Here is a 23,717-nt window from a genome sequence, read left to right as displayed (position 1 = left end):
ACTGAAAGGCTTGGACTGGGGCACTTGGGAGACCCCTCTGTGGGAATTTTCAGATCCTCAGGCCCTTCTGGCTTCCTTCCCATCCACTTAGTCTCCTGGGGTCCCTTCCCCATACCAGCGTTCCTTTTCGAGGCGTGAGTCACTGACTCTCAGCTGCCGTCTTTTTTTTTTATAGGGTATCCCAAAAGTCTTGCTGCAGTTTTAGCTTTAAAATCTTAAGTCTTTTGATTGGGGATTTATTTATTTATTGGGCCTGTATTTAAATTGCTTTTCCATATAGCTGTATTAGACGCAGATTCATTTTATAAACAATATGCATTTACAATCTCCTGCCTTCACCATTCTTTCCCTAGAGTCCCTTAGCCCTGCGCAGACAGGAGCATCAATAATTCAGCTGCGGTCACAAGTGCTAGGAGACTGAGATGCGGTGGAGGTGGGAAGGGGGTAATTGGCCTCTCCATACCTGAAACCAGCTCTCTGAATCCTATGCAGATCCTAAATCCAACTTGGACTCAAGACCCAGTCTCTCCCCACGGAGACTCTAAACCTCAATGTCCAGCCGCACATCCTGGCTCCTAGCCCCAGTCGCACCAGCCCCTCCCCGGAGGCCTCTCCAGCTGCCTCGCATCTCCCTTTTCTAAGAGAACGGAAGGGAGGGGGGAGCGGGGAACAGGCGAGAAGGAGGTGGCTGTGTGTTAGGGGGTAACAATTCAGAGATGTATGAGGGGGGTGGAAGAAGGGTAAGACTCAGAGACTGGGAGGGGCTCAGCTGCCCCGTCGGGGAAGTGGGAGGCGGCTGTGGCGCCGGGAAGAGCTTGTAGCCCCTGGGTCCCTGGCCACTACCATCCCAGCTTCGTTTTCCCTGCTGTAGAACTCCTCAGGTCTTTCCCCGGTTCTTCTGCACTAACCCCTGTAGGGGCACCACGCAGTGAGTATAGAGATGAGTAAGAGGGGAAACTCTGGGACCACCTCCCGTTTTGTTCCCACTCTTGTCCTCTTTTCCAGGGCCTGCCCTCCTCTCCAAGCAAATAATGACCTGACATCGTGGAGACTTCGGGTCACTAGATAAAACCCTAAAAGGGAGAGGGGGAGGAGGTTCAGGAGGGAAGGAAGGCCAAGGGGACCAAGGAGGTGAAAACCTGGGGCTAGGTGGAGGACAGGATTGAGGTTAGAAGGTATGAGGGACTGCGGGAGAGTGGCCGGGATAGAAATGAGAGAAATACTAGAAAGTGAAACAGAGAAATAAGCTGGGGAATGGAAAGATGGTGCAAAAGGGGTCTGAGCTGGGGAGAGAGGTGGAAGAAGAGGTGCTAGGGGAGAAAATAGATGGGAGTACTGGGGAGCTACTGGGAAAGAGTCCACAGTACAGTTGAGAATCAAAGGGAGGTGAGCAAAGAGCAGTAAGCGACTGGGGCGGGGGGGGGGGGGCGTCTCTTTTTCTCTTGGAGGGAGTAAACTGTCAATTTCTTCCTCCTCCCCTTCTCCATCTTCCAGCTGTTCCCTCGGAGCCCCACTGTGACTTTGGGCCATTTAGGATAGGGGGTGAGGGTGAAGAGACCATGCCCCGCCTCTTCAGCCCCCGGCCTCCCCCCAGCGAAGATCTGTTCTACGAGACTTATTACAGCCTGAGCCAGCAGTTCCCGCTGTTACTACTGCTGCTGGCCATAGTGATTTCCACGCTTCTTGCTCTGCTTGCAGTCACTTGGGCCAGCGGTCGGGTGAGGAGGGACCCCTTTGCCCAGATAGGAGATCGTACTCCGGGTTTTCTGTCCTTCCAGCCTCCAGTAGAGGCAAAGGGGCTGGGAATCTAACAGATTGTCTTGTGGTTTGGTGAAGTTGATTAAGAGGAAAAGGTTGATTCTGGGTTTAGGACCCTACCAATAACTAGCCTGGGACTCTGGGCCTCAGTTTTGTCATCTGTAATATGTTGGGGTTGGGTGACTATGCATCTATACGCCAGGATCAATCTTTTGCCAGGTTTTACATTTTTCCAGGAGGGGAATTCCACCCTGGCCCCTGGGAAATCCATTTCCTGGTTTTCTTTCCCTCTTAAGGCCCTCATAGGGGCAGTTGTACCCACAGCCAGTCTCAAATGGCAAATATATCTAACGGATTTTCCTCTCACACAGTCCCTAAGCTCACCCCAACTCCATTCCAAAGAAACAATCATCCTGCATCTCCAAATTCAAATACTAATCTCTGTTTTCTGCTTTATTTTCCCTCCAACTGGTTTGAGGGCAATTGGGTTGGGAGCAGAGGCAGTCAATAAACATTTATTAAGCACCTCTTCTAAGCCAGGTTCAGTACTAAGCCCTGGGGATAAAAATAATAATAATAATAATGATAAAAGACAGAAGACAATACCTGCTATAGCTCACAATCTAAGTGGAGCGACAACTTGCAAACAACTGTGTACAAACTATATACAGGATAAATTGGAGAAAACCAACAGAGGGAAGGCACAAAGAGCTGGAAGGACCTTAAGGACCTTGTCCACTTTCTCTAGCCTCATAAAGGAAATCAAGAGAAAGTTGTCCTTTGCCCAAGGCTACTCAGTAAGTGACAGAATTCATACTGGAATCTGGATTCCTCTGGGTACTAGATCTCTTTCCAATATGCTATACCAGGGTAGTACAACAGAAATGGCAAACTGCCTCTGGAGTCGGAGAACCTAGGTCTTGACGTCTCAAGGTTAGTCTTCACTACTTTGCATGACTTGGACAAATCACTTAACCTCCTGGGGCTTTTAATTTCTTGTCTACAAAATATTAGTGTTGGACTAGATGGATTCTGAGGTCCCTTTCAGCTCTAGATGGATAGTCTTATTACCTAGATTAAACTAGGAAGTCTTGGGAGAGGAGAGCAGGAGAAGGAAGGATGGACAAGATTTCAGGGCAGGTAAGAGTCCGAGTGGGGCAGGTAAGTAGCACAGTGGATAGAGTGTCAGGCCTGAAGGTAGGAAGACTCATCTTAATGAATTCAAATCCAGCCTCAGACATTTATTAGTTGTGTGACCCTGGGCAAGTCACTCAATCCTGTTTGCCTCAGTTCCTTATCTGTAAAATGAGGTGGAGAAGGAAGACAGCAAACCACCCCAGTATCTTTACCAAGAAAACCCCAAATAGGGTCACAAAGACTCAGTTACGACTGAAAGGACTGAACAACCACAAGAATCCAAGTGGAGCTCGGACAAGATTAATTAAACTACAGAAAAGGTCCACCAGTCAGCATCCTTACCAGCCACACCTGGTGTTTACCCTAAGCAAGTTTCAAGACAACTCCTCAATTTTTGCTTAGGAGTTAAGGGCAAGCTGAAAACAAGTAAAGACCTTGGGTGATTCTGTATTTAAAATAATGAGATGTAAATAACACTCAAAGTTGTCCAGCTGCTTTTTAGTTTTCAATTTACTTTTTTGAGCATCCTTCTCTTTCATCCAGCCTGTTTCTCCCCGGTTCCTTACACCCCCAGTTCCAACTAGGTTATTTTTCTCCAGTTTACACCTCCCACAGGTCTTAGGCCCCATTATCTTCTCATAGGCACTGGGCTCAGACCCAGCCTTCCTGGCTGGGGTGCTGTGCGCACTCGGAGGCTTTGTGCTGCTGCTCTGTTTGGCTTCCCGCGAGCGGCGTCTGCAGCGTTGGACCCGCCCGGTATCAGGCCTCGTGTGGGCCTCCCTACTGGCCCTGGGCCACAGCTTCCTGTTCACTGGAGGTGTGGTCAGCGCCTGGGACCAGGTCAGAGGGGAGTGAGCCTTTACGAGGGAGGGGAAGCTGGGAAACAAAACTAAACCAGGAGGTCAGCTGGGGCGGCAGGAAGGGGGGTTTGAAGGCAAATCACAGAGGCAGGGTGGAACTGCTCCTACAGGTGAAAGAAAATAAGTCTGTTGGACGCCCAGGGGTTCTATGGACATCATCGGGACATCTGGGAGCATCCCTTCTTTCTTTTGTCCTCCGTCTCAGGTATCTTTCTTCCTCTTCATCATCTTCACCGTGTACACAATGCTGCCTCTGGGTATGCGGGACGCAGCTGCAGCCGGCTTTGCCTCTTCTTTCTCCCACCTCCTGGTCCTTGGGCTGTACCTTGGACCTCAGCCTGACGCCCAGCCCCACCTTCTCCCTCAGGTGAGAGCCATCAGGACCATAGAAAATCGGGAGCTCTGGACAGCTCCCTAGTCCAGGGACCAGGTTCCCTAGGATTTGGCTGAGATTGCTCCCTCTCAGGCTATTCTCAGGCCCCAGTCTTTAACACTGCCCTACACTCTGATCCCTTTATCGCACTGTAGTTGGCTGCCAATGCCGTGCTGTTCTTGTGCGGGAATGCTGCAGGAGCCTATCACAAGGCACTAATGGAGCGTGCGCTTCGGGCCACGTTCCGCGAGGCTCTGAGCTCCCTGCACTCGAGGAGGCGACTGGATTCGGAGAAGAGACACCAGGTCAGACCTGGGGCCGAAGACCAGGGACCTGGCAGTGGGAGGGACAGATCAATGTTGGGAGAGTTACTGTCGGAGGACCAGGGTCCGGGGAATTGTGGACAGCGATTACTTACTACTGAGTGTGGTCAGGAGTGATGTATGGAAAGAGCACTGGTTTTGGAGTCAGGAGACCTGGGTTGGCATGCAGGCTCTGCCACTGAGACTTTGAGTGAGTCATTCTCTGAGGTTCTTGCAAGTATGAAATGGAGATAATAAGATTCAAAGAGCTAACCCACAGGCTTGTAGCAAATCTCGAATATTAGGTATTTTATAAACCTTGGCAGCTAGGTGGTGAAGTGGATAGAGCGCAGGGCCTGGAGTCAGGAAGACCTGAGTTCAAATTTGACCTCACACACTTATTAGCTGTGTAACCCTGAGCAAATCATTTAACCCTGTTTGCCTCAGTTTCCTCATCTGGAAAATGAGCTGGAGAAGGAAATGGGAAACCAGTCCAGTATCTTTGCCAAGAAAACCCCAAATAAGGTCACAAAGAGTCGGAGACGACTCAGCAACAACAACAACAAAAAAATCCTTAAAGTGATAAATGAATGCAAGATACCATTATTACGCAGGTGAAATAAAGTATTTGACAGGAGCAGTGTTTTGCAAGGGGAGCAGAGTTGGAGGGGACACAGTGTTGGACTAGTATTTGAGGGGAACAGTATTCAGAGATTCAGAAATTTGGTGCAAAAGGAGAACAATGCCCATGGCTCATTCAACTCAACAAGCATTTTGCCTGCTTTATGACAAGCACTACTCTAGGTGTTGAAGACAGAAAGAAGGAAAACGAAAAAACCAAACCATTTCTGGCCTCAAAGAACTTGCTTACATTCTAGGAACATCTCCTGCTGTCCATTCTGCCGGCTTACTTGGCCAGGGAAATGAAGGCTGAGATCATGGCACGGCTCCAGGCTGGGCAAGGTCCCCGGCCTGAGGGCACCAACAACTTTCACAGTTTGTATGTGAAGAGGCATCAGGGTGTCAGGTATGCTGACAGACGGACAGACAGACAGTGACAGAGACAGAGACACAGAGACACAGAGACAGACATAGACAGAATGTGCAGATGAGTTGGCTGGGGTGAAGGGGAGGAGTAGATAAAGGGAAAAAGGAAAAGAGAAGAGGGAATGCAGGCACTCTGTAGGTTCTAATTTCCATCCCCCACATCCTACCTCAGTGTGCTGTATGCTGACATTGTTGGCTTTACTCGACTGGCCAGTGAATGCTCTCCCAAGGAACTGGTGCTCATGCTGAATGAACTCTTTGGCAAGTTCGATCAGATCGCCAAGGTCAGAGCTGGTGAGGGACTCATGCCTTAGAAAGACCTCTTAACCTTCTGAGATCCCACTTCAGCCACATCTAGGCCCCCAGACACTCACTCCCTCAGAGATTCCCAACTCTGAGAGACCTCCTGATATTTGGGAACTGCAGCCTGCTCCCCATCCCAACCCCAACACTCCAAGTCATCCCCGTTAGTCAATCTCCTGCCCCTCTTTCCTCTTGTTGCTTCTAATCTGTTGGCCATGTCATGTGTCTCCCCCACCCCTTCTTCCCTGCCAGGAGCACGAGTGCATGCGGATTAAGATTCTGGGAGACTGTTACTATTGTGTGTCTGGTCTGCCACTCTCTCTGCCGGACCATGCACTCAACTGTGTGCGCATGGGGCTGGACATGTGCCGAGCCATCCGGTCAGTGCTTGAGAGACACCGTGGGGTGGACTGAAGAATAGGAAAGAACAGGAAACCCAGAAATCTTAAGGCCTGGGGTCCAGTGAGGGAAGGTGGACTATTGGGGAATGTTGGGCTTACACTAGGCTGCTCAGGGGTGGGGAACCTGCGGCCTGGAGGGCACATATGAACCTCTAGGTCCTCAAGTGCAGCTCTTTGACTGAATCCAAACTTCGCAGAACAAACCCACTTAATAAAAGAATTTGTTTTGTAAAACTTGGACTCAATCAAAAGGCTACACCTGAGGACCTAGAGAGCCACATGTGGCCTCCAGGCCAAAGGTTCCTCTCCGCCCCCCTTAGGGTGAAGAAGCCCTTCAATCTGAGTAGGGGGCATGGCTTAGGCAAAATCAGAACTGATGCCTCAGGGAGAGGATCTGTGCTCAGATTAAGCCCAGGGCTGAGCCCACCCTCTTTCTGCCCTTCCCTAGGAAGCTTCGGGCAGCCACTGGAGTAGATATCAACATGCGTGTGGGCGTGCACTCGGGCAGCGTGCTCTGCGGTGTCATCGGGCTTCAGAAGTGGCAATACGATGTCTGGTCCCATGATGTGACCCTGGCCAACCACATGGAGGCAGGTGGAGTGCCAGGGTGAGTGGGTCAGCTCCATTCTAGGGACCCAGACACAAGCTCAGGCTGAAAGAGGCAATGGGAACAGAGCTGTGTCTAGAAAATTCTGAGCTTAAGACAAGCCTCTGTCCCCACCAACCCAGGCCCACCTCACCACCCAATATATCCCCTATAAGTGAACAGTATGTGTGTATAGAGAGAGAATATATAGTATATGTATATCTGTATATAGCATATATGCACATGTACTTAGTATATATGACTGTGTGTACAGTATAAATGTGTGTATATGTGTATATATGAATGTGTATACAGCCAGAGCAGAGGCAGAGTGACTAAGGGGAGGAGCTTATTATTGGAAGGAAGGGACTGGAGAATAGGGTGGGAGGAATAGCAGGTAGGGTGGTTGGAGGCCTGGGCACAGAGTTCCTAGGCCAAATACAAGTACCTTGTATATAGCAGGTGCTTCAGTAAATATTTGTGGAATGAACATTTTAGGTGGAAGTTGGTCAAGATGATCTGTAAAAGGAGGGATTTGGACTGACTTCTGAGGTCCTTTCCAGCTCCAGATTTATGATACTGTAACCTCTTAGGTCTCTCCCAACTGTTAAGATTCTGTTATTTTTGCAGTGGATGAATAAGAAGGCTGGGGCTACTGACACTCCACTCTCCCTTCTTCTCTCCCCCCCCCCAAGTCGAGTGCACATCACAGGGGCAACCCTGGCCCTGTTGGGAGGGGCTTATGCTGTGGAGGATGCAGCCCCAGGGCATCGGGACCCATATCTCCGGGAGCTTGGGGAGCCCACCTACCTGGTCATTGACCCAAGGGTGAGATCTCCCATTCCAGCCATCAGCCCAGCTGATAAGACATAGACTAATTGAGTTCCTGAAGTGTGGTGGCAGAGTGAAAAAGAGTCCTGGATTTGGAATTAAATTACCTACATCAAATTCCTGTTGTTCCACTTATTATCATTTGTGACCTTGAGCAAATAACATCTCTTTCTAAAGCTTCTTCATTGTAAAATGGAGACATCACTCTAGATGACCTCTAACTTCCCTTCCAGCTCTAAAACCTTATGATTACAGACAGCACCAGATCCAATTAAGCCCTTTCTCTTGACTTCCATCAGAGATACATTGCCAGAATCTGAAGCAGAATGGGCAAAAGACTTAAGAGAATTAGGCTTCTTCCATGCCCTGAGGAATCTGAGCTGGGGGTGTGGCATAATGATGGAGGGGTCTTGCCATCAACCCACCTTCGTTTGAAATCTTCCAGGCAGAGGAGGAAGAAGAAGAGGAAGTAACTGCAGGAGGACCCCTGTCCCCTCCTGAGGGACCCAAAATGCGTCCATCACTTCTGATGACTCGATACTTGGAGTCCTGGGGTGCAGCCAAGCCTTTTGCCCACCTCAGCCACCTGGACAGCCCTGTGCCCACATCACCCCCTCTTCCGGTATGTCCATTTCTGTATCTGGGCACCTTAGTCTCTTCCTGGGATAGATCCCTCCATTGTCATCATTGGAACATATATCCCTTCTCTCAATACTGTTCATCCACATGCCTGTGCCTTCAGGCCCCTACATACCCCCATACTTCTCAAGAGACCTTGCCTCCCTATTGTAACTTTTGATGCCTTCTAATATCCCAAGATTCTGAGTTCTCCCTCCAGGGGGATTAAGCCAGACCTTAATCTGCTCTTCCAGGAAAAGAGCAAAGTTCACTGCTTTCTACCTGGCTTCTAAGATCACCTCAGCAAAGATTCCCAAGTCCTAAACCCTCATAGCTGGCTGAGCTTCTCAGGCATGATCTCAATTCCCTTCCAGCTCCACTTTCACCTTCAGTTGGGATATTCCTTTCTCCAGACTAGACAAATGTACAGAGACAGATGCCACTGTTTGCCTGGGTTGCTAGTTTCAGCATTACACACCCCTTCCTATCAGGAAATGTTTCTGTTTAATTCAAATACCGTCTGTTGCAGTTTAAAAAAAATAGGAGCCTTTTTTAGCAGTCTTTCTTAGAAGAGATAAGATTTTCACAGCAATCTCCTCAGAGGAGGAGGATAAGAATGATGAGGCCACTGCAAATTGCATTATTTGTACCCTATTTCCCCAATATTTTTACAAAATAAAAACAAAACCATTTTAATAAATATGCATAATCAAGCAAAACAAATTCTCACATTGGCCATGTCCAAAAAAATATGTCTCAATGTGCATCCTGAGTCTATTAACTGTCTATCCAGAGGTAGGTGTCAAGTTTCATTATGCATCTTCTGGAATCATGATTAGTCACTATATTGATCAGTTTCCTCACCGTCAGAGGGTGGAGTGAAAGAAATAGTGAGCTTCGCAGCATTGCTCTAGGTTTGATACAATCTGCTTCTCCTTTCCTGCCACCTTCTCTTTCCTTTACTCAGAGTCCAGTCATAGGTTCTTATCCATTCTTTCTTTTATCTTAAACCCCTCTTTGAGATCCAGTCTCCTTAGTTAGAATTTATTTTGTTTAGGAGTACTCCTTCCCTCAATCTATCCTCCCTCTTACTCTCCTTTCTTTTCTTCCTTTTCACTCTTGTTTCCCTGTTGAATGAAACACAGTGGTCTATGGTATTTTTCCCTCATTTGACCAACTCAAATAAAAATGAGGTTCAAGTGTCCCCTGTTCCCTTCACCTTTTCCTTCTTGTTTGAAGTCTTCTACTTGCTCACACAAATTATGAGATAATTTTCCCCACCCTTTCCCTTCCTTCCCCCCATTCTGTTCTTCTCCCCCTCCCTTTCCTCTCTTCTTTTAAGATCATCCAACTTTAAATAAAAAGCACACCTATGCCCCCTGTCTTATTAGACTCCCTCTATAATCCCTGATGATGACAGGGTTTGGAGGGAACCATGTATCATGTCCCCTTATTAGAGTGTAAACAATCCATCCTTGTTTAGTCTATTATGACTTCTCACTCAGATTTATCTTTTTACATTTCTCTTGACCCCTGTGTATTTTTCAAAGTTTCTGTGCAGTTCTGGCCTTTTTTTATCAAAAATGTTTGGAAGTTCTCTATTTCATTAAAAGTGTATTCCCTAGGGCAGGTAGGTGGTACAGTGGATAGAGCACTGGCCTTGAAGTCAGGAGGACCTGAGTTCAAATCCGGCCTCAGACCAAACACTTAACACTTACTAGCTGTGTGACCCTGGGCAAGTTGCTTAACCCCAATTACCTCAAAACAAAACAAAAAAAAAGTGTATCTCCCCCTCCCCAGGATTATATTCAATTTTACTGGGTAAGTTATTCTTGGTTGTAAGTCATCATCTTTTGCCTTTTGGAATACTGTAATCTAAGTTCTCTGCTTCTTTAGAGTGATAGTTGCTAAGTGTGGTTCATCAGAACTTTAATTCTTCCTGTCTTCTTGAAGTATTTTTTCTTTGACCTGGAGAGTCTGAATCTGGGCTATTTGTACCTAGGAGTTTTCACATGGAGGTTACTTTTAAGAGGTGACTGATTGGTGGATTTTATTTCCACTTTGCCCTCAGTTTCTAAGAGATCTGGGCACTTTTATCATTTCTTGAAATAATTTCTTTTTTTGGTCATGGCTTTCAGGTAGTTCAAGATTCTTAAATTCTCTCTCCTTAATCTGTTTTCCCAGATCAGTTGTTTATGAGATATCTTATATTTTCTTCCAGTTTTTTTTTCCAGTCTTTTGACTTTGTCTCATGGAGTCATTAATATCTATTTGGTTTATTCTAATTTCCAAGGAGTCTGTCATTTGGTTAAGGTTTTATACATTTTTTGCCAAAACTGTTCATTCCCTTTACAATCGTTTCTTTAATAGCTAACATTTCTTTTCCAATTTTCCCCTGGTGCTTTCATTTCTTTTTCAATTGTTTCCTCTAGCATTCATTTCATTTATGGAGTTCTTCTTTTCAGTGAATTTTTATAATCTTTTTCCATTAGGCCAATTCTGCTTTTCAAGGCATTCTTCTCTTCATTGGATTTTTGTATCTCTTTTACTATTTGGTCTATTCTGGTTTTAAGGTGTTATTTTCTTCAGTATTTTTTGCACCTCTTTCATCAAGCTATTGAGTCTTTTTTCATGATTTTCTAGCATGACTTTCATTTCTCTTCCCAATTTTTCCTCTACGTCTCTAGAGATACTTCATTTTTAAAATCCTTTTTGAGCTCTTCCATGGCCTGGGGCCAATTCATATTTTTCTTTGAGGCTGTGGATGTAGGAGTTTTGACTTTGTTGTCTTCTGAGTTTGTGGTGTACTTTCTATAATTAAAGTTTATATACTTTCTGTAATCAGGATTTTTTTCTGCTGTTTGCTCATTTTTTCCAGCCTATTTCATGACTTTTAAATGTAGGGCTCTGCTTCCAGAGTGGAGAGGGCACTGTCCCAAGCTTCAGGTTTTTTTGTGCAACTGTTTTCAGAGGTAATCCTGGGAACCTGTAAGTTTTCAGTTCTTCCAAGGTGGTATGATCTAGGGAGAGGTGTGTTTATTACTCTCCTGTTCTGTGCTCTGATCTGTGAGCAACAACAGTTTTTTCCACCCTGAATCAGAGTCCCAGCTCCCCTGTGGCCACAAGTTCTGGTGTACTAGTGCTCCTCCTCACCCAGAGACAGACTTAAGACTGACCCAGATCCAAGTATGGGCAATGCAACAGAGTCCTGACCCTGGTGCCAGCAAAGGGACCCCTATAACCTCCTTCTGACCAGTTGTCTGACCCCTTACCATCTGTGTGCTGAGAAGTCTAGAAACCACTACTGCTGCCACTGATTCAGTCACCCCTAGGGCGTACTGCTGGTTTTCTGGGGAGCTGTCAGCATCAGACTGTGTTCCACTCTCACCCCATGTGATAGACCTGTTCTTCTGACCTTCTAGGTTGTCTTGGTCTGGAAAATTATTTCACTCTGTCCTTTCATGGGTTCTGCTGCTTTAGAATTTGTTTTGAGGCATTATTTGTTTGGAGGGATTTTAGGGAGAGCTCAGGCTAGTCCCTGCCTTTTCTCTGCCATCTTGACTCTGTCTCCCCTCTCATTTCATTTATGAAATGATGTTTAACCCTTAAAAAAAAACCCTCTTGCTTTATCTCTTTCAGGCATTCTAGTTGAACTCATGCCCAAGCTGTGTTTTTCTTTGCTTGTAGATGTTTTGGAATTATATTCTTCTTCTGGGTTTCCACCTTGAACATTGTCATTGCTATAAAAACTCTTTTTGGTAGTATCCTTTTTTTTGCTTGTTAATTCTTCCAATGTTACTTCCTGACTTTGGACTTTATGTTTGGTCTGGGTTCTGCCATATTCCTGAAAGGAATGACTTGGGCTTGGTCCTGTTTTCTGTCCTCTTGGTAATCCCAGGTAGTCATAAGAGGCCATGTGTGGATTGGGGTCAGCATTCCCATTATTTTGCCCTCATAATAAGGAAGGGGAGGATTAGAAGTATTATAATAATAATGTCACATTTATGCAATTGTTTAAGTAGTTTCAGTATCAAAACAAAGGGCATCAATGTGATTATCTTACTTTGTCATATTCTAGAATAGCATCAACCCTTGTATCATCCCCTCCAGACATCTCCAGTCCTGAATTCAATTCCCACTGTCCCCTCAAACTTTTTTTCAGTATTTCATGCTTTTCTTTTTAAAAAAAGATTGTTATTACATAGTACATGTGTCTTAGTAATTCAATGATTTAAATCCTATATGCTTAACACATTATTTTTTTCATACATTCCCAATAGTCATAATATCAATAGCAGACCTATCCCATTAAGATAGTATATTGAAATATATATGTATATATGAAATATATATATGTGTGTATATATATATGTATATATATGTGTATATATATATGTGTGTATATACATATATGCATGTGTATATTAGTAGCAAGATGATATAATATATTTTCACCATTCCTCTTTGGCAGTGTTGTTTTAGTATAGGGGTGGGGAACCTGCGGCCTTAAGGTCACATGTGGCCCTCTAGTCCTCAAGTGCAGCCCTTTGACAGAATTAAAACTTCACAGAACAAATCCCTTAATAAAAGGATTTATTCTGCAAAACTTGGACTCAGTCAAAATGCCACACCCAAGGACATAGAGGGCCACATATGGCCTTGAGGCCACAGGTTTCCCATGCCTGGTTTATTGCCTGAGTTTTAATTCAAAGCAACACCACTGCGCAGTAGCCAATTATATGAAAATAAAATAATAAATATCATTTGGGTTTTTTCTTTTACTATTCTCTCTCTTCCACTATCCCCCTCCTTAAGTAAATAAAAATATATAAAACCTTTCATTTGTATATATTTGTATATATTCATAAAATATATACAAAGCTGCATAATCCAGCAAAACAAATTCCCACATTGGTCATGTTTAAAAACATGTATCTCCTTCTGCATTTTAATTTTGGTGACCTCTATATCAAGAAGCGAATTGCATGTTTCATCTTCATTCTTTTGGACTCTTAGTTTATCATTGCATTGATCAAAGTTCTAAAGTCTTTCAAAGTTGTTTTTCTTTATCATGTTGTTATCATTGAATAAATCATTCTCCTAGTTCTGCTTACTTCAATATGTTAGTTTTTAGAGGTTTTCCTGGCAGCTGGATAGAGTACTGGACCTGGAGTCAGAAAGACCTGAGTTCCAGTTTGGTCTCAGATACTTACTAGCTGTCTGACCCTAAGCAAGTCTCTTAACCTCTCTTCCCTTAGTTTCCTCAACTGCAATGATGGGGATAATAATAGCATCTACCTCACAGGATTATTGTGAGGATCAAATGAAATAACATTTGTAAAAGCACAGTGCCTGAAACATAGGAGGCACTATATAAACGTTTTTCTGTTCCTTCCTCCTTCCCTACCCAGTTGCCTTTGAAACTGTCTATTTCTTCATTTCTATGACACAACAACATTCCATTGCATTCATATACCACAATTTACTGAGCCATTTCCCAATAAGAGGACATGCCCTTAATTTCCAATGTCTAGCTACTATGGAAAGAGCTGCTATACAGATAAGCACTTTTCCTCTTTCTTTAATCTCTTTCTGGTATCTTAGAAGTGGGATTGCTAGGTGAAAGGGTATACAGTTTAGTGACTGTTGGCGTATAGTTCCAAATTACTTTCTACAATGGCTCAAATAATCCATAGCTCCATCAGCAGTACATTAGTGTGCCTGTTTTCCTGCAGCCACTCCAACATTTGTCATTTTCCTCTTCTGTCATTTTTTGCCAGTCTGAAGGATGTGAGGTTGGAACCTCGAAGTTTCTTTAATTTGCGTTTCTCTAGCTATTAATGATTTGGAGTTTTTTTTTTTATGTGGTTGCTGATAGCTTAGATTTCTTCCTTTGAAAATTGCCTTTCATATCTTTTGGCCATTTATCTGTTCTAGAATGGCTCTTAGTCTTATCAATTTGAATTCATTCCACATATATCTTGGATACAAGATTTTATCAGAGAAACTTCCTATAAAGATTTTTTCTTAGTTACCTATTTCTCTTCTTATTTTAACCACTTCAGATTTGTTCAAAATAAAAATAATTGTTTTTTTAAAAAAAAAAGGTAATAAAGGACCTTAATTAGGGTGATAGCAATGGAAATGGAAATTAAAGGATGGGTATGGGAGATAATACAAATAAGACTTGAAAGGATTTGGCAACTAAGTGGATACGGAGAGAGAGAGTAAAGTCAAAGATGATATTGAGGTCTTGAATTTAGGAGGCTGGACCAAATATGGTACCACTGAGGGAATGGAAAATGTTGAGAGTAGCGATGGTTGGTAAGAGAAAGATAATGAATTCAGTTTGGAGAATGCTACATTTAAAATGCTGGTGGGATATATGGGCAAAGATATCCTAGGAAATATGGGACTGGAATTTGAAAAAATGACCAGGCCAGGAGCTGAGACTATCTCTGTTCATCCCACTTTTACTACTGAGCGCTGTCTCTCTCCCTCAGCTACCTACTTTGGGAAAGGCAATCTTCTGAGGTTTATTTCCTGACACAGTAAGGCACCTAAGCCCTTGAAACACTAAAAATCCAATGACTTAAAGGTACTCAAAGGTAAACAAAATCAGCCAAAGGTCCGAACCAACAAGCATGTATTAAGTACTGTGCTAGGTGCTGGGGATACAAAAACAAAATGAAAAATTGTTCCTTCCCTTGACACCCTTATGCTATAGCAGAGCAACCCCAGGCAGCAGCAGGACAAGTAAAAGTCAGACATCAAAAAGGACTTCCCAGGTACATGACACTGGAATAAAGAGGCACTTGTGAACCTTCTCTTTCCCCAGGAAGCCCTCATCAGTCTAGCAGTGGGAAAGGAGAACAAAAAGTGGGGGGAAGTAGGCCATCTTGACTGGAGGCATTAGTGATTGTTTTTTAACTTGAAACTTACATCTTATATTGCTGCGTACAGAACTGAGGGATGTTGCTAAGAGTTTTTTAATTCCCTTTGTTTTCCCCTAACAGGAAAATGCCTTAACCTCCCTGGGTCCTCAGAGGAGCCTGGACCGGTGAGAAGAAGCCCAATACACATAACTTGACTGGCCTAGGGAGCTGGGATAAGGGCAGAGGTAGCTGAAAGTATAGGGAACTGAAACAAATCTCCATGATCCTATGTTCTTACCACACAATAACACCAGTTTAGCACAGAAACATGAGGGTAACAAGACAGTTTCTCTGGTGATGGGTTGAGGTCTCCCCCCAACAGGACCAGAACCCCTAGGGGACTTGAAGATGAACTGGACACTGGGGATGAGAAATTCTTTCAAGTCATCGAACAGCTCAATTCCCAGAGGTAAGTAGAAATCAGAGCCTAAATCTCAGCACTCCTGATATTGAGGGAGCAAGGGATGGCGAGATTGGTGGGATGGTGCATTTCTATGTGACTAGAGTGATTGTGAGAAAGTAGGACATCTATCCTTGACCGCAGTTTAGATAAAAAGCTAACTTCTATGACCAGCTCACATTTTTCTGTGCCTCAACCCTACCCTCTTCTCCAGACAGTGGAAACGATCCAAGGACTTCAGCCCACTCACCTTGTACTTCCGGGAGAAAGAGATGGAGAAGGAGGTATGGGAGGGCTGAATCTAAGGGAGAGGTGAAGGCGGATACCAAGGGGATGACTCAAAGACCCCTAAAGAACTCCCTGGCCAGTTGACTCAAAGTCCTTGCCCATGCCTAGTCATGGACTAGTCAATCAACCATTATTGATTAAGCCCCTTCTATGTGCTGACTTCAGAGGACAGTTTCTGGGATTGGGTTGGGAACATTTTTTCAGGTATGTTTAATGCTTCATACCTTGATACCATTTAATTATAACCTGATTTGGAATTGTATACACACACACAGACACACACACACACACACACACACAAAATCTCTTGCCTGGTCATAAGAAGCCTTCTTTCTCTTTCCACCAATTTATGTACCCAGATGAGGCATACATATCCTTCTTGGCCTGAGTTTCTCCTCTAAAAGAAGGAATATTCTGATGAATTGTGGTTATGGATGAGGCGGAAAGGAATATAGTGTGAGTCAATCTTAGGCTAGCTTGACTCCTTCAAGGTGATAAACAGCATTGATCCCTTTGTCTCAACCTCCACACTCAATCCCTTCTCCCTTAGTATCGGCTCTCTGCTCTCCCTGCCTTCAAGTATTATGCAGCCTGTACCTTTCTGGTTTTCCTCTCCAACTTCATCATTCAGATGCTGGTGGCCAACAGGTAAGCTCCTCCTACTCTTGACCCAGGCCTCCATAGAGGAACTTGGGCAAGGAAAGGAAATGTTTTTCTCCCCAACTGAGGCATTGTAGTGAAAAGAATATTGAGCCTAGATTCAGAAGAACTCTACCACTAAAATCTATGACCCCCAGGGAAGTCACTTAAACTCTCAAACCTTAGGTTGCTTCTTCATCAGATGGGTATGATACATGCCCTTCCTCCCTCAGAGGGCTGTTATGAAAGTTTTTTGTGATTGTAAAGCCCTATGTAAATGGAAGTTATTACAACTGTTGATTCCCCTTGCCCTCTCTTCCCTCCTTCCACATTTTCTGTCCCTCTTTTTCTTTCAGCCTTCTCATTCCCCATGGGGACAGGTACCAAGAGGTGGGAAACAGGTGGCTAAGGTGGAAATATTGAGGTGACCTTGGGAACTCATCATCATTATTCCTCACATTTTGCATATTCCCAAGAGCCTTGTAAATATACTTTAATAACGAACTGAGATTTTATCAGGGTAGAATGCAGTCTCTCCACATTTTAGTGGGTCTTCATGAGTTGCCTTGGCATGATAATTTTTTTACCTCATGGCCAACTCTCTGATGATGTTTATTTATTTATTTATTAGGCAATTGGGGTTAAGTGACTTGCCCAGGATCACACAGCTAGTAAGTGTCAAGTGTTTGGTCTGAGGTCACATTTGAACTCAGGTCCTCCTGACTTCAGGGACAGTGCTCTATCCACTGTGCCACCTAGCTGCCCCTGATAAGTTTATTTTAATGTAGCTAGCCTAACCCTCAGGTGACAAGACCATACCTAAAGCCTTTAAAACTTGGTGAGATCTGCCAGAGATCCCTGTCTTCAAGAATCCAGTGTCCCCTCCAACCATACCACAGTAATAATATAATAATTGCTGGCATTTGTACAGCACCTTAAGGTTTGCAAGGTGTTTTCCAAATATCTCATTTTATCCTCCCAACAACCCTGGGTGGTAGGTGCTATTATTATCTCTATTTTATTATCCTCATTTTGTTACTTTCTTTTTTAAAATAATATTATTTTTTTCCAATTACATGTAAAGATAGTTTTTAACATCCATTTTTATAAGATTTTGAGTTCCAAATTTTTCTTCCTCCCTCTCCTCTCCCCTCCCCAAGACAGCAAGCAATCTGTATTATCCCCATTTTACAAGTGAGGAGATTAAGTCAGACAGAGGTTAATGAACTTGACCAGGATCACAAAGTTAGTAATTGCCTGAGACCAGATTTGAACTTGGGTCTTCCTAACTCCAAATTTAGTGTTCTCTACATTCCAATATGTAGAATACAGAAAATAACTTCCATTTCTATAGTGCTTTATGGTTACAAAAATACTTTTGCATATATTGTCTCATTTGATCCTCACAACAGCCCCATCCAAAAAGCATTATACTCATTTGACAGATGAGGAAACTGAGGCTCAGAGAATTAAACTGCCTAATGTCTAGAACCCTGGTCTCCTGACTTATTGTCCAGTGGTAAGATGAGAAGTCAAGACTCAGTTCAACAGATTTGTGAGCACTATTTGTCTAAATGCTCATAGTTATTTTGATGAAGATGAGCCTCTGCTCCCCTATTGCTTCTATCTTTCCAGCTCTAGACCTTCCCTAATCCCCTTTGCACTCCAAGCTTTGGTTCCACAGCTATTCCACCTGGACCCACGTGTCCCCTCATGGACACGTAATTCAACAACACAAAACTGAATTGTCAAGAACCTTCTCAAAGGCAGAAAGCTCCATCTAGACAGCCTGTCAGGATGATTGCCCAGGAGAATCACATGAGAGTTTATTACTGTCTCTGTTAGGCCCCCAGTTCTGGCTGTCACTTATGGCATCATCTTCATCCTCTTCTGCCTCCTCCTCTTCATCTGCTTCTCAGAACACTTGATGGTAAGAGAATACCAGGGAACCCCAGACCAGATAACTATTGTTTAGACTGCCCCAGTAACCTGGGGCCAGCTGGTCTTTTCATTCCAAATTTACCTGGGGTTTGGGGCTTTGCTTTGTTTTGGACCACATCCATTTTTCTTGGTACATGGACTGGGAAAGGACAGGGGAGGGGAATAAAAATAGTAGAAGAATGGAAAAAAGAAAGAAAAACGACTCTAAAAACTGTTAAACTTGGGACTCATTATTTTTCTTAAGTAAATGAGACTTAGACAAGGGGATGAAGTTCTGACCCTAGCTAAGGGAATTCATCTAGGGTTTTGCTCCTATTCTGGTCCCATCAAACTAAGCATCCTAGAGATATTCCAGAAACCTGCTCAGATCCTGCTGGCCTGGGAACAGAGTTGGGGCATAAACTATCCCAAGGGTGTAGGATCAGGACTTCCTATTTCTGTCCCAGAACATTTAAAAGAGAGGCAATTAGAGTGTGTGGGACTCAGAGAACCTGCTGAGAAAAATCCTAGGCAAAACCTTGCCTGAAGGCAGAGCCACAGTCTCACATCCAGCTCAGTTTTTCTCCCTTCCTTCCTCCCCAGAAGTGTGTCCTGAAGGGTCCCAAATTCCTGCACTGGCTGCCAGCCCTCTCAGGAACAGTAGCCACGAGGCCTGGTCTTCGAGTTGCCCTCGGCACCACCACCATCCTTATTGTCCTCACCATGGCCATTGTCAACATGGTGAGCAGGCCTGAGCTGCTAGGTGAAAACTGGCCCTGGAGGTGGGGTGTAAAGAAAAAGAGAAACCTCATTCCCTAAGGGAAGGAACAGGGTAAAAAAAAAAAAAAAGAAAGAAACTAATTCTAGGGGAAGGGCAAAAGTGGAGAATCAAGGTCTAAGAACAGGTTGGTTGATAACTGGGAATTTGCTAGCACTCCTATCAGATCCTTAATCCCGCTACTCCTTCTCCCCTACCCACCCACCCCCAACCCCAGTTAATAACAGCAAACTGTTTGACTAGGACCTTGACCAATACAGGAAACACAAACTCATCACTCCAGGACAATTAAGGGCCAATCCCAGACCACTTTTGTGCTCCGAAAATGTTCTTGCTCTTCTCTCAGCCCTCTCTCCTCTAACAGTTCTTTCAGCCAATGTCTGACTGCTCCTTCCCAGCCCCCAATTCCTCTTCTGCGGCTCTCAACTCCTGGAATACATCTGCTTCCTTGCCTCTCATCAGCATCCCGGTGAGTCTTTCACCTGGCTCCACCTAGTAACCACTGTCCCAGGCTCAGCTTACAGACCTCCTAACCTTGGGTAAAGGATTTCTCCTTTTGTAATCAGGATCGAAGGGGTAAGAATCTGGCCACAAAGTTTCATCCTGTTTGGGGAGGGGAGCTAGAGAAACCCAAACCTTTTTTCAGTTCTCTGTTCATACACAGAAATGGGAACTGGGAAAGGGAGGAGTAAAGGAAGGGGGAGAATGACAACCTTAGGAGCCAGAAAGGAATAGAACTAGAAAGGCACCAAAGGTACACACACATACACACACCTCACTCACTTTGGCATAAGGGTCAGAGGGTCAAGAGAAGAGACTTTAGAGATCATCTGGTGCCATGCCCTTTTGCAGATGAGGCAATCTCTCCCTTTGGACCTGCCTCTGACCCTCTCCCCTTTCACTGACACCACCATGTCCACCTGCCTCTATGTCTCCAGTACTCCATACATTGTTGTGTGCTGGGCTTCCTCTCCTGCTCCCTCTTTCTGCATATGAACTTCGAACTGAAGCTGCTGCTGCTGCTGCTCTGGTTGTTGACCTCCTGCAGCCTCTTCTTGCATTCCCACGCCTGGCTCTCTGACTGCCTTGTTGCCCATCTCTACCCAACCCCCAGTGCTCAAAGGTACCCAACCGTGAGGATTGAGCCCAGGAGATAGCCAACACCATTCTGGTGGGTGGGAGGAAGGGCAAACCTGGGTTGGCTGGATCTGTCCCTGGTGCTGATTCTGACAAGTGGGAAAGAAGGAAAAAAAGGGTGGCGACAAGCTTGAAAAATGGGGGAAGCTCAGGGAAGGGGTGTGATGAGAATCTCTAACCTGTGGCCTCCCCAGGCCTGGGGTACTAAAGGAGCCCAAACTGATGGGTGCCATCTCCTTCTTCGTCTTCTTCTTCACCCTTCTGGCTCTGGCTCGACAGGTCAGTCTACCAGCTTCAAGTCTCTGCACTCCCCAACTCCATAGAGGGAGGAGGGCGGGAGAGGGGATGCGGCATAGTGCTCTGGGTTTACCTAGAAGTGGGTGAGGTTGGGTCTCCCATATCTGTGACTTGATATCCTCCTTGTCCTTGGCTACACCCCTCAATTTCCCTCAATCATGTCCCTGTCCAATCGTCTATATCCATATTCCTTCCCTAGGGTTGGTCCCAGGGCAAAATTTCAAAGAAGGTAGAGTTTGTCTTCTGGGTGATTTCAGGTTCACCTTTCTTCACCCCTTCCTTATTGCTGATTTCCTCTCTCCTCACTATCTTCAGGAATCCAGTGTCCTTAACCTCTTTCCTCTCTTCCCCAGACCAAAAAGGAAAGGATATGATATCAGTCACAACTCAATGTACATTTAAGTCCCTTGTTACCTTTTTTGGGAAGTACGTATACCCAAAGCCTTTCCTTTAATTGTGAAATGAAATTTTAAGCATCATGGAGAAAGGGGAGATATATTTTAGGGTGTGTGTGTGAGGTGGGATGGTCTTCCCAATGCTCCCAGATGATCACAGATGAGACTGCTTTCACTGTTTACTTACATGGAAGATCAGCCCTACCTTGGCCCCTGGTTTCTCTGAATTGATGCCTCCCTTCCCCCACCCTCTATGGTGGTGAACTCTCAGAATGAGTATTATTGCCGATTGGACTTCCTGTGGAAAAAGAAGCTTCGGCAAGAGCGGGAAGAGACAGAGACAATGGAGAATCTGACTCGACTGCTGCTGGAAAATGTACTACCTGCACATGTTGCCCCCCAGTTCATTGGTCAGAACCGGCGAAATGAGGTGATCTTGACCCCACAGAACCACCACTATAGAGCAACTCTTTTTTCCTGCTATGATCTTATTTTGCCCTTGCTCTTGATATTTAACCCTCAGAATCACAATGCAGTGTACCCTAATCTTTAGCTTCCCCAAACTACTTCACCAAATTTACCTGTCCCCCTCCCCCAATCTATCAAAAAGTTGATGGGTTGGGAGAATTCCTTGGAGTATATAAACAGGGGGAAGAAACCATCCCATATAGACAAGGAACTTGAGGTAGACATGTGCCTCACTTTTCTGACTCTCGTACCCACCCAGGACCTCTACCACCAATCCTATGAGTGTGTCTGTGTCCTCTTTGCTTCTGTCCCTGACTTCAAGGAGTTTTACTCTGAGTCCAACATCAACCGTGAGGGGCTGGAGTGTCTTCGGCTGCTCAATGAGATCATTGCAGACTTTGATGAGGTGAACAAACTTCCCACCTTTGAGCCTCAAGTCCCATCCCCCAGCACTTCCCACAAACCTTTCTGAGTCTTCCTGATCTTTATATACCTACTGTATCCTTCCCAACAGCCAGCAGAGCTATCTTTTCCCCTCTGGGATTCCCCATTTGGGTCTTCTACTTTCCTCTCCCACAAGCACCCTGTTCATCTAATACTCATCATTTACCCTAGCTCCCTTCCCATTGCATATCTGTTCTATCTCAGTCTCCCTTCCCAAAAGCTGGGGCTTCAGCTGTAGAGATGGGCACAAGAACAGGGAGAGAGATCTGGCTCCTAGGCAACACTGCTACCTTCCCCCACAGCTACTCTCTAAACCCAAGTTCAGTGGTGTGGAAAAGATCAAAACTATTGGCAGCACATATATGGCAGCTACAGGGTTAAATGCCACCTCTGGACAGGACACCCAGCAGGTATTTTATCCTTTCCCTTCCCCATGTCCAGCATGTTCTTCCAGCTCTGGGAGGCCCCTTGGGACCAACCTCCTTTAGTCATATCCCAAGGGTGAAGCCTATGTCTCTTCCCTTAGTGGTGTATCCATGGGAAGTGATCCTCCCTCTTCCTTCATTGATATGTTTTATGTCATTTTCCCTCAATGGTGAATCCTAGAGAAAATACCTCTCCCCAGACTCCTACTAGTGTATCCCATAGGTATAACCTGTCTCTGTTCCTTTGCTGGTTCATTCTGGTGGGTTGCACTTGTTGCTAGGACTCTGAACGAAGTTGCAGCCACCTAGGCACTATGGTGGAGTTTGCAGTGGCCCTGGGGGCCAAGTTGGACATCATCAACAAGCACTCATTCAACAACTTCCGCCTTCGTGTGGGTGAGGGTGCCAGACTCCTTCCTCTAGCCTACCCAGAAGGTTCCTTTCACCACATACTCCCTCCCATCTCTCTCAGATCTCCTTAGGGCTTCCATAGGACATTCTTTCCTTGCCAGCTCACCCTGCATCAGTTGTACTGGAGTTAGGGGAGGGACACCAGACCAATATCTTTGAAGACCAACTCTGATTCCTCACCCTTTCCTGAAACTCAGAGTTATAACTATGTTGGAGTGGCCAAGGCTTTACCTGTGGGATGATGACATCTTATCATCACAGGTGGGGTGGGAGAAGTACATCTATCCTCTAAAGTCTTGAGGAGTTTATATGTAGTCCTTTTGGCAACTATAATCCCTTTCCCAATGTTTGATTGATTAATTAAATAATGTGTTGCTTTGGTTCATAGCTTAGTGACCTTTTCTGCTAAAGAATGAGCCTAACTAGTGTTTGGTTTGTAAATCATATCATTTCTCCACATTTTACCCAGTATTCAACTGAATTTCCCCTGGGGCTAGAATTCCTCCCTCCTATTTCAGGGTTGAATCATGGGCCAGTCGTGGCTGGGGTAATTGGAGCACAGAAACCACAGTATGACATCTGGGGCAACACTGTGAATGTGGCTAGCAGAATGGAGAGCACAGGCGTTCTGGGCAAGATCCAGGTGAGGGGGGCAGGAGAAATGTGATGAGCAGACAACACGCAGGGGACAGGACACAGAAAGCAGGAACCTACCCCTAGCCCACCACCATCTCTCTCACCATTTCCAGGTAACTGAGGAGACAGCCCGGGTCCTACAGTCTTTGGGTTACACCTGCTATAGCCGAGGAGTAATCAAGGTCAAAGGCAAAGGACAGCTCCGTACCTACTTCCTATCCACAGAATTAGCAAGGATGGGGCCCATGCTTAGCTGAAATACTCCCTCCCCCCTCAATCCTTTGACCTCGAAAATACTCAATAAAACAACACTGCTTCATCTAGATTA

General features: G+C 45.0%; 1 protein-coding gene across 4 annotated transcripts; it reads left to right on the top strand.

Moving 5' to 3' along the window:
- Positions 1–774: 774 nt before the first annotated feature.
- On the top strand, positions 775–23,714 carry ADCY4 (adenylate cyclase 4). Of its 4 annotated transcripts, none has more exons than XM_027843137.1 (26): positions 780–912; positions 1,495–1,718; positions 3,538–3,735; positions 3,961–4,122; positions 4,284–4,433; positions 5,309–5,457; positions 5,650–5,761; positions 6,033–6,160; positions 6,630–6,788; positions 7,463–7,595; positions 8,044–8,220; positions 15,233–15,276; positions 15,474–15,560; positions 15,766–15,835; positions 16,390–16,487; positions 18,324–18,408; positions 19,002–19,139; positions 19,541–19,645; positions 20,115–20,299; positions 20,508–20,592; positions 21,277–21,435; positions 21,733–21,879; positions 22,220–22,327; positions 22,624–22,738; positions 23,272–23,396; positions 23,503–23,714. In XM_027843137.1, the coding sequence occupies exons 2-26, from the start codon at positions 1,560–1,562 to the stop codon at positions 23,644–23,646; spliced, it is 3,222 nt and encodes a 1,073-aa protein (XP_027698938.1). In that variant the 5' UTR covers positions 780–912; positions 1,495–1,559; the 3' UTR covers positions 23,647–23,714. The 4 variants fall into 4 exon arrangements, with proteins under 4 accessions (XP_027698940.1, XP_027698939.1, XP_027698938.1 ...); XM_027843136.1 differs by having other exon boundaries at positions 780–928; XM_027843138.1 differs by lacking the exons at positions 22,624–22,738; positions 23,503–23,714 and having other exon boundaries at positions 776–928; positions 23,272–23,357.
- Positions 23,715–23,717: the final 3 nt, after the last annotated feature.

This window comes from Vombatus ursinus, unplaced genomic scaffold (assembly GCF_900497805.2).
Source record: "Vombatus ursinus unplaced genomic scaffold, bare-nosed wombat genome assembly UNPS02014894.1, whole genome shotgun sequence".
NCBI classification, from domain to species: Eukaryota; Metazoa; Chordata; class Mammalia; order Diprotodontia; family Vombatidae; genus Vombatus; species Vombatus ursinus.
Note: the sequence above shows the minus strand (reverse complement) of the source record. Positions and strands in the feature narration are given on the sequence as shown.